Source organism: Cebus imitator, unplaced genomic scaffold (assembly GCF_001604975.1).
Source record: "Cebus imitator isolate Cc_AM_T3 unplaced genomic scaffold, Cebus_imitator-1.0 Scaffold213, whole genome shotgun sequence".
NCBI lineage: Eukaryota > Metazoa > Chordata > Mammalia > Primates > Cebidae > Cebus > Cebus imitator.
The window spans coordinates 333,200-345,657 of record NW_016107528.1 but is presented as its reverse complement, the minus strand read 5'-3'; the positions used below and the strand labels follow the sequence as shown (position 1 = coordinate 345,657).

The following is a 12,458-nucleotide window of genomic DNA, read 5'->3' as shown; positions in this document are numbered from 1 at the left end:
TGCAGGATTGTTGCATAGGTACATACATGGCAATGTTGTTTGCTGCCTCCATCCCCATCACCTGTATCTGGCATTTCTCCCCATGTTATCCCTCCCCAACTCCCTACCCCCACTGTCCCTCCCCTATTCCCCACCCACAGACCTCAGTGTGTGATGCTCCCCTCCCTGTGTCCATGTGATCTCATTATTCAACACCCGCCTATGAGTGAGAACATGCAGTGTTTGATTTTCTGTTCTTGTGTCAGTTTGCTGGTTCCCAGGTTCATCCAGGTCCCTTCAAAGGACACGAACTCATCGTTTTTTCACGGCTGCATAGTATTCCATGGTGTATATGTGCCGCATTTTCCCCGTCCCGTCTATCATCGATGGGTATTCGGGTTGGTTCCAAGTTTTTGCTATTGTATACAGTGCTGCAATGAACATACGTGTGCATATGTCTTTATAACAGAATGATTTATAATCCTTTGGATATATACCCAGTAATGGGATTGCTGGGTCAAGTAGTATTTCTGTTTCTAGATCCTTGAGGAATTGCCACACTGTCTTCCACAATGGTTGAACTAATTTACGCTCCCACCAACAACATAAAAGTGTTCCTATTTCTCCACATCCTCTCCAGCATTGCCATTCTAACTGGTGTGAGATGGTATCTCAATGTAGTTTTGATATGCATTTCTCTAATGACCAGTGATGATGAGCATTTTTTTGTATGTTTGTTGGCTTTATATATGTCTTTTGAAAAGTGTCTGTTCATATCCTTCACCTACTTTTGAATGGGTTTGTTTTTTTCTTGTAAATCTGTTTTAGTTCCTCGTAGATTCTGGATATATGTCCTTTGTCAGATGGGTAAATTGCAAACATTTTTTTCCCCATTTTGTTGGTTGCTGTTGTTTCTTTTGCTGTTCAGAATCAGTTGTGTGTGATTTCCTCAGTGCAGTTGTTAGTTGCTGCAATGAGGCGTTTGCTGGAGATGGGAACATCAGGTAGGCCCATCCTCGAGCACCAAGAGGCAGCAGCAGGCTGAGCATGCCTGTCCTTGGGCCCTGGGGCAGTGTATGGTAGCACTGACATTAGAGGGTCCTGGTGGGCTGATTCTTGGGCCACCAGGCAGCTTGCTTGGTGCCAGCAGTAGCATGGTGGGCAGGTCCTTGGGCTTGGTGCCCACAGACAGCAGATCAGGTGTGGTGCGGGCAGTGGCAGGACAACCCTCTTGATTCCCAAGTGGTTTGCGCTGGTGTTGACCATGATGGGCTCGGTGGCTAGTCCCCATGCCCATAGGTGGTGCATGTGGGTGGTGGTAGCAGCAGATTGGGTGGTCCCTTCCTCAGGCCCCTGGGAGGTGTGCTCAGGTGTCAATGACAGGTACACCCTCCAGTGCCTGGGCACAGGGGTAGGTAGAGCCAGGCTGGATAGGTCCCTCAGTGGTGTGTGTAGGGCCTGGCTGTGGTAGGCAGGGGTGGTTTTCCATGGCAACAACCATAAACAGGTGGGTTGGGAGCATGCACTTTGGCCCCAAATGGCCTCTGCAGGGTGGGGTAGCCTGTAATCAGGCTTGACAATGCACAGTGGCTCTGCTGGCTCACTGCCAGTGGCTTGCATAATATTTTGATGGGGGATGTTAATGGAGCTTCAGAGATGTGGATATGTGAGGGCTGTTGGGCCTCAGGGAAGGATGCTGTCTGCTGGGGGGCTGGGCCCTCAAAATGGTGCCCTGCTGTAGCTGCTTAGGACTCTGGGGGATAAGCTCCTTTTCTGGAGCAATGCCATCATGCAGTCCCCAAGCCCCCTGTTTGTGTGGGTTGAGCGTTTCTCCCTTGGTTGGGATTCCAGGACTTCACAATGGGAATGTGGATGTGGACTGTTGGGGGTCATCTACCCTTTTCCTGCATGGGGAGCCTCCCCAACCAATCCCTGCCAAGCACCCTGCTGTGCATCCTGCTCCTTACTTGCCTCAGGTGTTTCCTGTCATTTTGGTGTTAAATGCCAGCAGTCTCTCTCAGGTGATCTATTCCAAGTGCGATTACTGCTGTTTTGGTGGTTCTTCAGGAGAAAGCAAGTACCAGATGTCTTTAGCCATCTTGAAACCCACTCCATTGTTTTCAACTAAATGGCTTGCTGTCCTTGACCACAGCTTTTGCTTCCTCCTAACTTTAGTTTGCAAATAACCTATTATGTACTCATTAGGCACCTTTCCTACTACTTTTGAAATTAGACAATTCCTTCATACTTCTGGTATAAATTCCAGAGTCAAAATATAGCCTAGCAGATCTCTGGGTGATGCCTGGTGTTAAGTCATCTAGTCAGTGCAGGGAGATGTGGGTATGCAGGGAGATGGCAGGGCTGTGTGGTCCAAACTGGACTGACTCTTACAGCTGTATCTGTGAATGGGCAATTCCACCCAGAAGGGGAATTCAAAAGTAATGTTGCCACTGAGCCTGTCTGGTACCACACACTGTGTTGGATATAGAGCTCTGTAAGTTCAAACTCTTAAAAAAGTAACTGAATACCTTACCTAAAAGGGATGTTAATAGATAAGGTTGGCAAATGGCATGTATGGGGAGGAGGGAAGAGTGGAATCTGCAAAGGAAGGAAACTATAAGAGCCTTTTTACTATTAACCTTGGCACTGAAGCACGAGCTGTGTCCCTACACCTATTTCTAACAGAACAGTACTGTACTGAGAAGCTTCAGACATTCAACTTCTCTGTGGCAGCTAGGGAAAGCTAAAGGAATGGACTTTCTTTTAAAGGAAGTCATGTCAAGTGCTTGTTTTGCTCAGAATCAAAGTAGAGCCACCAGAAAGACATCACCTTTTAGCTTTGTTGAACCTACTCATATAAGAAAGTTTTGCCGGCAGGATGGGAGGGGAAAAGCCAGTCTGGATTTCTGGGCATGTCAACTGTAGAACTCAAGGTGACCCAAGGTCTGAGAAATTCAGGGTGTCCACTTCCTTGGGCTCTTCAGAAATGGAAGTCTTCACAGAGCTACACTGAGTACCCTGGCCCAGGGAAACACAGTATGGGCACATAGGAAGCATACCCAGGCTGTGTCCGTTTATCACTAGAGAAGCCAAGGACTAGAGTACAGGATTAGGTTCAGAACCACAACTGGGGAATCCAGAATTCTCTCACGGTGAAATAATTTGGGGGTCCATGGTTACAGTTTCACTGATGGGTGAAACCGCTATTCTTGGCTAGATGTGTGAGGGGAAAACCAGCTATTTATAGGGGGAAAGGCTTCACTTAAAAGTGTTAGAGCTTAGTTGATCATGTAAGTAAATGTTAATTCTTTTCACTGTCATGTTGGGGAAGAAATTTGGAGAAAATAATACTCAATATGAGTTTTCAGGCTACCTACAGTGAAAGCCAGGGTTCTTTAGAATGAGCATATTGCTACAGGGATTTTAGAATCTTAGGAAAGGCCTTGAAGTCCTATCTATCTCTGAGTTTCCTTCAGGTTGGAAGTAGCATGGGACTAGCTTAAGTCCATTTTAGAGTTTGTTTTCTTGTTTTGTCTTTAGCATAGTTAGGTACAGTATTCCCTAAGATGTCTATATTCATAAGTATTTTAATTCCTAGGTATGTACTTATATAGTCTGAATAAGCTATGCATTTAACTTCTGTATGAAAAGGTAGCAAAATAACCAAAGGGGGACAGCTAAACTTTTTGACAGTAGTCTCTAAACCTCGGCTTCTGCTGCAATCAAGGAACTTTTCTCCTTAAAATGAATAGTTTCCAATTAAGGTAGAAATAATAAGGTCAATCTTGAGACAAAGTTCTTACAACTTACTTTTTTCACAGCGTGAACAACAAACAAAAGTAAGGATTCTGCAGAATGCCAGTGGTACTTAAACTAGCTGATGAGTCAGATTCAGTTAAACAGCTGGTAAGCTCTTTTAGAACTAGATGTTTATACTAAGTACTTGATAAAATTAGGTAAGCCCTGGGTCTTTGCCAGCGGTTGGGAACTGAACACCAATGGCAGTGCCCAGAGAGCTGGGAATGGATTTGTGTCATCTATTTTAAATAGGCAGTGTCCATGGGGAGAGCTATGTATATTGTTTTCTGAAGACTGCATTTAATTGCCTATGAGTCACTGAAGAGAATTTTAAAAAGAGAATTTTAAAAGAAAATGTTAAAAATTATATTGTTATTAGATAGAAATTAGGTAGCTGTCTCTCTCTCTCTCTCTCTTTTTTTTTTTTTTTTTCATAACTATGGTTTTCCCTTAAATCCATGTAGAATTGAGCTCTTGGATTTTTTGAGACAGACTCTTACTGTCTCCCAGGCTGAAGGCAATAGCACAATCTCTGATCACTGCAACCTCTGCCTCCCGGGTTCAAGAAATTCTCCTGCCTTAGCCTCCCAAGTACCTGGGATTATAGACATGTACCACCACACCCAGCCAATTTTTGTACTTTCAGTAGAGATGGGGTTTTGCCACGCTGGCCAGGCTGCTGTCAAAATCCTGACCTCAGGTGATCTGTCCACCTCGGTCTCCCAGTGTTGGGATTACAGGCGTGAGCCACCGTGCTCGGCCCCCCCGTTTTTTTTAATGAGAGTGGAATCCCTAAAAAGAATCCCTTCTACATAAAAATTTTAAGGATGCACCCAAAGTCAAAGACAGACTGACACGAGAAAGTGGAATTTCTCAGGTCTGATTAGTGTATAGAAAAGTCATAGAACTTAAAGGGGGTACAGGCACTACTGAAAGAATACATTTCTTTGCTGGACCATCACTAAACTACAACCTGTATTACTTGCAAATACAGATTATTTAGTCTCAGTTGCGCTGTTAAACAGTTTGAGGGTGGGAGAGCTCTCTTTGGTGAATTAATCAAATAGTCCCTAGACAGTCCCAAAGCAAGGGCACCCTGTGCCCAGAATACTAGCACTTTATCCCAAGACTCAGAACTAATGGCAATACTGGGTCAGGCATGGTGGCGCATGTCTGTAATCCCAGCACTTTGGGAGGCCAATGCAGGTGGGTTGCTTGAGATGAAAAGTTTGAGGCCAGCCTAGGCAACACAGTGAGACCCCCAGCTCTACAAAACATAAAAACAATTAGCTGGACTCAGTGGCATGTACCCATACTCCCAGCTACTTGGGAAGTGGAGATGGAAGGACTGCCTGAGCCCAGGAGTTTGAGGCTGCAGTGAGCTATGACTACACCACTGCACTCCAGTCTGGGCAACAGAGCAAGACCTCATTTCTTTAAGGAAAACAACCAACCAATGGCAGTACTGGCCTTGATTATCAGAATTGTAACCCAGACTGCAAGGAAAGGAACTGTCCCTGAAATCCTGTTTAGAAAGCCATCAACAGAAAACACTTGTTTATATAGTTTTTGAAGAGTGGTATAACTAGACTGGCAGTAGATTCTTTTAAACAAGTTAGTAGGGCAATAGTTTTGTTTCTTTCAAAGGATTAACATTTAGGCAGCAATACATACATGAATGTTTGCCTAGAAGTCCTATTCCCTATATCATAATATTTTGATAATCATTTTAAATGCCAACCCTTTCTTAATATAGAAAGTTATGCATTGTTATGTTAAATAAACTATTCTCTTTATTCTTTTCTGTTAGCTTTATCTTCAAGCCAGGATGAAAGGAGACTGGGCAAGACTCTTACGTCCCACGCTGCAATTTGGTCTTGTTGCTGTATCCATTTATGTGGGCCTTTCTCGAGTTTCTGATTACAAACACCACTGGAGTGATGTGTTGACTGGACTCATTCAAGGAGCTCTGGTTGCAATATTAGTTGTAAGTATACAGGTCAACAGCCTACATCTTGATATTGCTAAACATTTAGATAATAGAAAAAAAATTCCCACTGAGAAAACTGCAGTGGGAAAGAATCCCAAGGTTATTAAAAGTCACTTGAGGATCCACAGCTGGTAAAAACCAGGTTACTCTTTGTAAAACTTAGTATTTTTATAAAATCTGAGTATTTTTTATTGTAAAAGGCCCTGGCTAAAAATGTTTTTTTTTGGTGGGGAGGTATGAGTTGAAAAAACTAATTCACATGCAGAAATAACTCTTTACTAAGTATTGGCAAAATGAAGCTAGTTGCTGAAGGACATAAAGCAACTCTTAATTTGGAACAATCTCCTTTAAAAAATCCCAGTTAGCCTCTAATTTTTTATATGCTTAATCTGTACACCTCAAATTATATTTTTGTCTGTATTTATCTTAGGATGCTGTTGATCACAACTTTGTATATAGTTTTTAATTTAATCTAAATTATACCATTAAATATTTTGCTCTGTAGGCTGTATATGTATCAGATTTCTTCAAAGAAAGAACTTCCTTTAAAGAAAGAAAAGAGGAGGACTCTCATACAACTTTGCACGAAACACCAACGGGGAATCACTATCCGAGCAATCACCAGCCTTAACAGGCAGCCGGGTGCCCAGGTGAAGCTAGCCTGTTTTCTAAAGAAAAATGATTGCCACAAGGCAAGAGGATGCATCTTTCTTCCCAGTGTACAAGCCTTTAAAGGACTGCTGCTGCTGCTGCTATGCCTCTTGGATGCCCACTTTGTGTGTACATAGTTACCTTTAACACAGTCGTTATTGAATAGCTCTAAATTCATTTAAAAAATTCCAAGCCTTCCACCAAAACAGTGCCCCACCTGTATACATTTTTATTAAAAAAATGTAATGCTTATGTATAAATGTGTATGTAATATGCTTTCTATGAATGATGTTTGATTTAAATATAATACATATTAAAATGTTTGAGGACAACTGTCTTGAGATGGGAGAACCAAATCCATGTTTGCAGGCATCTGTAGTCAACTATAATCAATCAGGTGGTGAATAATATAATTTAAAATCTCACATTCCTTTAGCTGACTCTACAAGTAGAGGCTGGCAGCAAACACAATATCTCTCTTGATTTTGGTGATTCCTAAGAGAGAAGAAAATAAGGTTTAAACTTTCAAGACCACAAAACACCTAACTTGTCGCTACTGAAGTTTTAAAGACACCATACCAACCCTGATTCAATTGGTGAGAGAGCAGCCCCGAAAGTCAAATACCGTGCTGAACACCTAGAGAAATTTGCAGCCACCTCTGTGAGGTGGAAACACAGAAGCCAGACCCCTATTCTTCTGACTCTGAACTACTCTATGGGAGATGGCCGGGAAGGAGATGTCCAGAACTGCTTAAAAAGACAAATTCTAGGACGGACTAACTTGTCTAAAGAAAGGTAAACCCGAAGACTTGGATTTTCAACCTATATCAGAAGACACTGTATTGTTTTTCAGCTCCCATGTGAAATTCTTTCTGGGCCAAGGCAGGACAAATAGATATTTTATTTACAAATTATTTTTAAAACTTTGACACCTACACTTAAACTCTGAGTTATTAAACAGGCCTGCTTTTATCAATGATATGGAAATATAAGCCAGATTTGCAAACCTCTTCTTAGGACACTTAAGTGGTTGGCAGAAATCACCAGCATTGACTGACTCTGCAACAATGTGGTTACTACTTTTTGATGCTTTAACTTAGTCCTTTTTCTTGGTCAGGATTCCGTAGAAATGACAAAACTATTTACGGGCATGGTTATGCCCCTTCCCCCCAACCCCAACGCCAACCCCATTACAACCACCTTGGTTTAGCCATCCTTTCTTGATCTGGTCTTCCCGCTTCTACTGTACTACACTACAGACTTGCCCTGATGTAAGAGCAAGAATTACCTTGTAAAGTCCAAGTCAGGGCAGGTTACTCCCAAGCTCCACACCTCCAATCACTGCAGAGTTGAGAAGTCTGGGGCTGGGAGCTATGAATCCTTTCCTTTCTCACTTCAATCCCTACTGCTCTACTCACTGCTCATTCTGCTCCAGCCACACTGGCCTCTTGCTAGTGTTCAAGTATATCAGGCATATACCAAGGGGCTTAACTGCCACCCTCCCCGTGGAGGCACTAGACCATCTTATCCATCTGCGAATTCCATTGTCTTTTCTGCTTTTTTACCTTATAGACTTATCACCATCTTGTAAGTTTAACTGTTGACTTATTGTCTATCTCCCCACACTGGAATATAAACTCTATGAAGGCAGTGGTATCTTTTGGTTCACTATATCTCCTAGTGCTTAAAACAACGCCTGGCATGTAGTAAGTGTACAATCAATATATATAAATGGATGTATATATAAAACCTCAACAACCCCCCGACCCAACACACTAAATTTTACAGAAACACTAGTAGATGGCTCTCTATGACAATACAGTGAAGAACATCTCAAAATGTCCTCCTAGGTTGTGGTCCAGGGCTCAAGGTTTGCTTTACAAAATTTGCCTAAATTAGAAACAGCTTATGCATTTGATACTGACCTTCTGCAAATTTATTTTCCAGCTCAGTGTTTCCAATGGCTTTTGCTGCTTGACACATTTGTCGAAGCAATTCTTCCAGGCGCCTCATACAACGAATTATGCTGCCTAGATAGAAAAAGAACAAAACACTTATAAAATGGAAATAATCAGGAACCGCAGAATTTTTGTTGAGAGGCAAGGCAGGAGAACACAGGATAATTAACAGTACTTTGAGGGACTTCCCATGAAGTAAATCAGGTAGCAAACCTGTCAGGTACTGGGGAAGGCTACAAAGATGAAAGGCTTAACTCCCATCTCTGACTAATGGTAGAGAAAGACCTGTTTATTACTAACGTGCTGACGCTTAGTATTAGGTAGGAAAACAAAATGCCCTAGGAGGAGGGGGCAACTCTGGTGAAGGCTGCAAAGATGACATAATCTGTGTCTGTAAGAACGAGGCAGTATCTCTCAGGCAGCAACAAGGGAAGAACCACCACGACAATGCAGGAAAGAGTGGCAAACCACAGCTATTCAAGGACCCTGAGTGTGGCCTAGTGTGGCATCTGGACACAATCCATACCGTCTCATAGAATACAACAGATTGTTTTTAGTAGAAGAGTAACAGGATAAAATTTGCCATTTTAAAGGTGGACTCATTCATTCTTCTTGACCTTAGCTTCTTTCATTAGTACGTTCTTTACACAGTGTTCTCAAGGAGCACAAGGAAAGATGCCTTTTCCCATGGGTCTAGACTCAGAAAAGTATTTGTATCAAAGCTGGAGCTATAAACATAGTTTCACTTTTGCTCGGCTTATGCAAAGAGGAGCAGAGATTGTGAGATCCTTTCTCTGAGTGCTACCTACCTAAATCTAAAACGCTTGTGACTTCATTTTTAATGCATGAAATAAATACATTAGGAATACCAGTTTTCAAAATGCAATCTGTAGAACAATGAACTCACTGTTTACACTATTATTAATAATTATTAATTTGTTATTTCTATTCTTAGCTGCTAGGAATGCAGGCTCCAATACTGCCTTGCAATGAAACAGGAAATCCAATTGCAGAAAGTTCTGGGTGTCAAGGAGTTGGGATAGAGAGGGTAGTATCATATTATCTATGCAATCAGATATTAAATGTTAAACAAACAATAATATCCAAAGAGAAATTAAGTAGTGGGTTAAAAGTAACTAGATTTTTACCTGAGACCAGATTCTCACAGGTCATTTAGGATTGAAATGAAATCCTGTACAAAGTCTTCTGCTATGTAGGGCATTAAAGAGCCAGACATACTCTCTCTCAAACACTGTTTTGACTGACTTAAAATGTGTACCAAGAAACAGAATGGGATATTATTTCACAAATTTTAGTAACTCCTGTTACCCAGAATCTGCAAAAGCTATCAGAGACCAAACCATACAAAGTAAATTACTAAGATAAAGAATAAACTAAGGCAAGTAAGTGCACATCCAGGCCAGAGAGCACTGTTGAGACATTTTGTCAACATTTTGATTCAATTTCTGGAAAATTTAGTTTTGACACAGTTTCAGGTAAAAAGATTACAAGAAAATGAGGCCAGCAGGCACAAGGCTGCAAATACAATGGCTGTGGTTATTGCCCACAGAGTTTCATCAACAAATCACTGGGTGTATGCACAAATTCTCCACAGCTGCCTGAAGCACAGAAGCTACTCCAGGGATTAATGAAGACGAAGGGTTAAGTAGTGAATGATATAGCATCTCTCCTACCTACTACAGTTCTCTCCAATCCAAGGGCTCTCCTTATGCCCAGCTTTAGACATCATCCTGCCTCATCAGCCTGACTAGGTGCTAGACAAAAGCTTCAAAGCCATGACCCATTATAGGCTAAATGAAGCTGACCAAAACCAAACCGAACCAAAACCACATTAACCTACTGGTTACAAATCTTTTCTTTTGGTCCTGCCAGAGTGGAAAGAGAAATCAAATTCTTTCTAGTTGTTGTCTTAAAAAAATTTTTTTTCAAATAGTGGTAAAATATACAACATAAACTCCACCTTTTTAGCCATGTTAAAATACACAATTCAATTACTGCCCTTTTTAAAAATTCAGGTTTACTACCTTCCAGAAGAACTCACATGGAGATATAATTCACATACCATAAGGTTATTTTAAATAAGTGTACAACTGAGTGGTTTTTAGTATATTGAGACTTGTGTAACCATCATCATTATCTAATTTTAGAGGATTTTTACCACCTCCCCACTCAAAACCCTGTTCCCATTAAGCAGTTACATGTCTTCCTGTCTCTCCAGCCCATGGCAACCACTAATATGCTTTGTCTCTACGAATTTGCCTTTTCTGGAACATTTCATGTAAGTGAAATTATACACTATGTGGCCTTTGTATCTGCCGCCTTTCAACTTAGCTTAATGTGTTCAAGGTTTGTCCACATTATAGTATGAGTCAGTATGTCTTTTTTTTATAACTGAAAGCTGTTCCATTTAATCTTTATTAAAATGGAACACCTTGCCATTTAAAATGGCAAAAGCCACAATTACTTTTGCACCAACCTAATATATACCACAATTTATTCATCTATTGATGGACACTTGGGACTATATGCTTTTATTTAAGAGCATTTCAATAAACATCAGCCTTACTTACCTGGTTAACAAAACAGCCATTATTCTCATTAAGGGCAGAAAGCAGCAGATTTTCCCAAACAGCATTTGTCTTCAGCTTTCTGGTATACCCTAAAGCAGTTTCCCACAGTGCACACTCTGACCCTAATTTAATACTCCAGTGTAGCTTGGCCTGAGGTTAGAATCGCACATGTATCTTGCAACTGCCTACCACTAAACCCCAGCTTAGGCTGAACCCTTTCTTAACAGCAGAGACTGCTGCTCACGCTGTAACTAGCATGATTCCTGATTACCACTAGGGTCTCACAATTATTCATCAAATGAATAAGCATCAGGTACTAAAACTGTGCCAAAATGTAAATGCAGAAACAATTATTAATAAATTGTTACTCTATTATTATTAGCAAGAATACTTTTAAAAGACAAATGCATTGAAAAATCACTCCTAAGAAAGGGTAACACTGCTACTTGAAAGGCATGTGAAAATGTGTGTGGTTGGGGACACTTGAGGAATGCACTTCACAGCATTTGCTTTAAAAACGCGGTATACCGAGGGAGCAGGACTAAAATAACATAAAATAAGATAAAAGCATATGGCAGGCAGAGGTATAGTAAATAGTTGCAAGAGATGATTCATCATAGAAGCTTTCCTAATGACACTTGCTCAGTGGAAAACAAATCCTTTGTCATCCTTCATAGTTAAGAGCACAATATTGTTTATGCAGAGTCAGAAATAAATAATAAATAGTAACAGCAGCCTCCGGATTACTTGACTAAAACCCTAGGCATCAACCCATACAAATATTTTGTTTAAAACTGTCATTCAAATTTAGTTTAATGAAAATAAAAAAACAGCTACATTCTGTCATTTTTTTTCAGGGTGATAACAGAATAAATACTTAATATGTCTTCAAAATTCCTCAACCTGAATCACAATATAAACTTTTCTTTTGTGTTAGACATCCCCAAACACATGGTTTTAATCATGACAGTGTTAGCTAGTCTCAGTTAATGTTTGAAGAATACTTAAAACCACTTCTGAGGCTCAGGATATGAAATGACCAGACACTTTTTATTTTCATATAAAAAGAAAACTAAGAATTTTATTAGGAACAAATATGGTTTGTGCACAGCACATTAGAAAGTTCGAATGCAATTACTGTCTGCCTATAAAAACAGACACACTGTACTGTGTGCTACAGCTCTGATTACAATCAGAAAACATGCATAGGCTGGGTGCAGTGGCTCATGCCTGTAACCTCAACGACCTTGGGAGGCCGAAGTGGGTGGACTGCTTGAGCCCAGGAGTTTGAGACCAGCCTAGGCTTCATGGTAAAACCCCATCTCTACAAATAATACAAAAATTAGCTGGGCATGGTGGTGCATGCCTGTGGTCCTAGCTACTCTAGAGGCTGAGGTGGGAGGATCGCGTAAGCCTGGGAGGTGGAGGGTGCAGTGAGCCGAGATCACACCACTGCACACCAGCCTGGCTGACGAGCCAGACCGTTGCAAA

The 12,458-nt window shown here is 41.1% G+C and overlaps 2 protein-coding genes across 4 annotated transcripts in view; one reads left to right on the top strand and one right to left on the bottom strand.

Annotated features, from left to right (window-relative positions):
- The window catches only part of PLPP1 (phospholipid phosphatase 1), a 100,953-nt gene extending 94,203 nt beyond the window's left edge, over positions 1–6,750 (top strand). For all 3 annotated transcript variants that reach the window (XM_017548670.2, XM_017548669.2, XM_037745775.1), the window contains exons 5-6: positions 5,588–5,764; positions 6,273–6,750. In XM_017548670.2, the coding sequence (XP_017404159.1) occupies positions 5,588–5,764; positions 6,273–6,398 (303 nt within the window). In that variant the 3' untranslated portion in view covers positions 6,399–6,750. The remainder of the gene's footprint in view (positions 1–5,587; positions 5,765–6,272) is intronic.
- Positions 6,031–12,458, bottom strand: part of MTREX (Mtr4 exosome RNA helicase) — a 114,332-nt gene continuing 107,904 nt past the window's right edge. Inside the window, exons 26-27 of the mRNA XM_017548667.2 lie at positions 8,344–8,448; positions 6,031–6,913 (exon numbers count right to left, since the gene is read on the bottom strand). Of these exons, the coding sequence (XP_017404156.1) occupies positions 6,861–6,913; positions 8,344–8,448 (158 nt within the window). The 3' untranslated portion in view covers positions 6,031–6,860. The remainder of the gene's footprint in view (positions 6,914–8,343; positions 8,449–12,458) is intronic.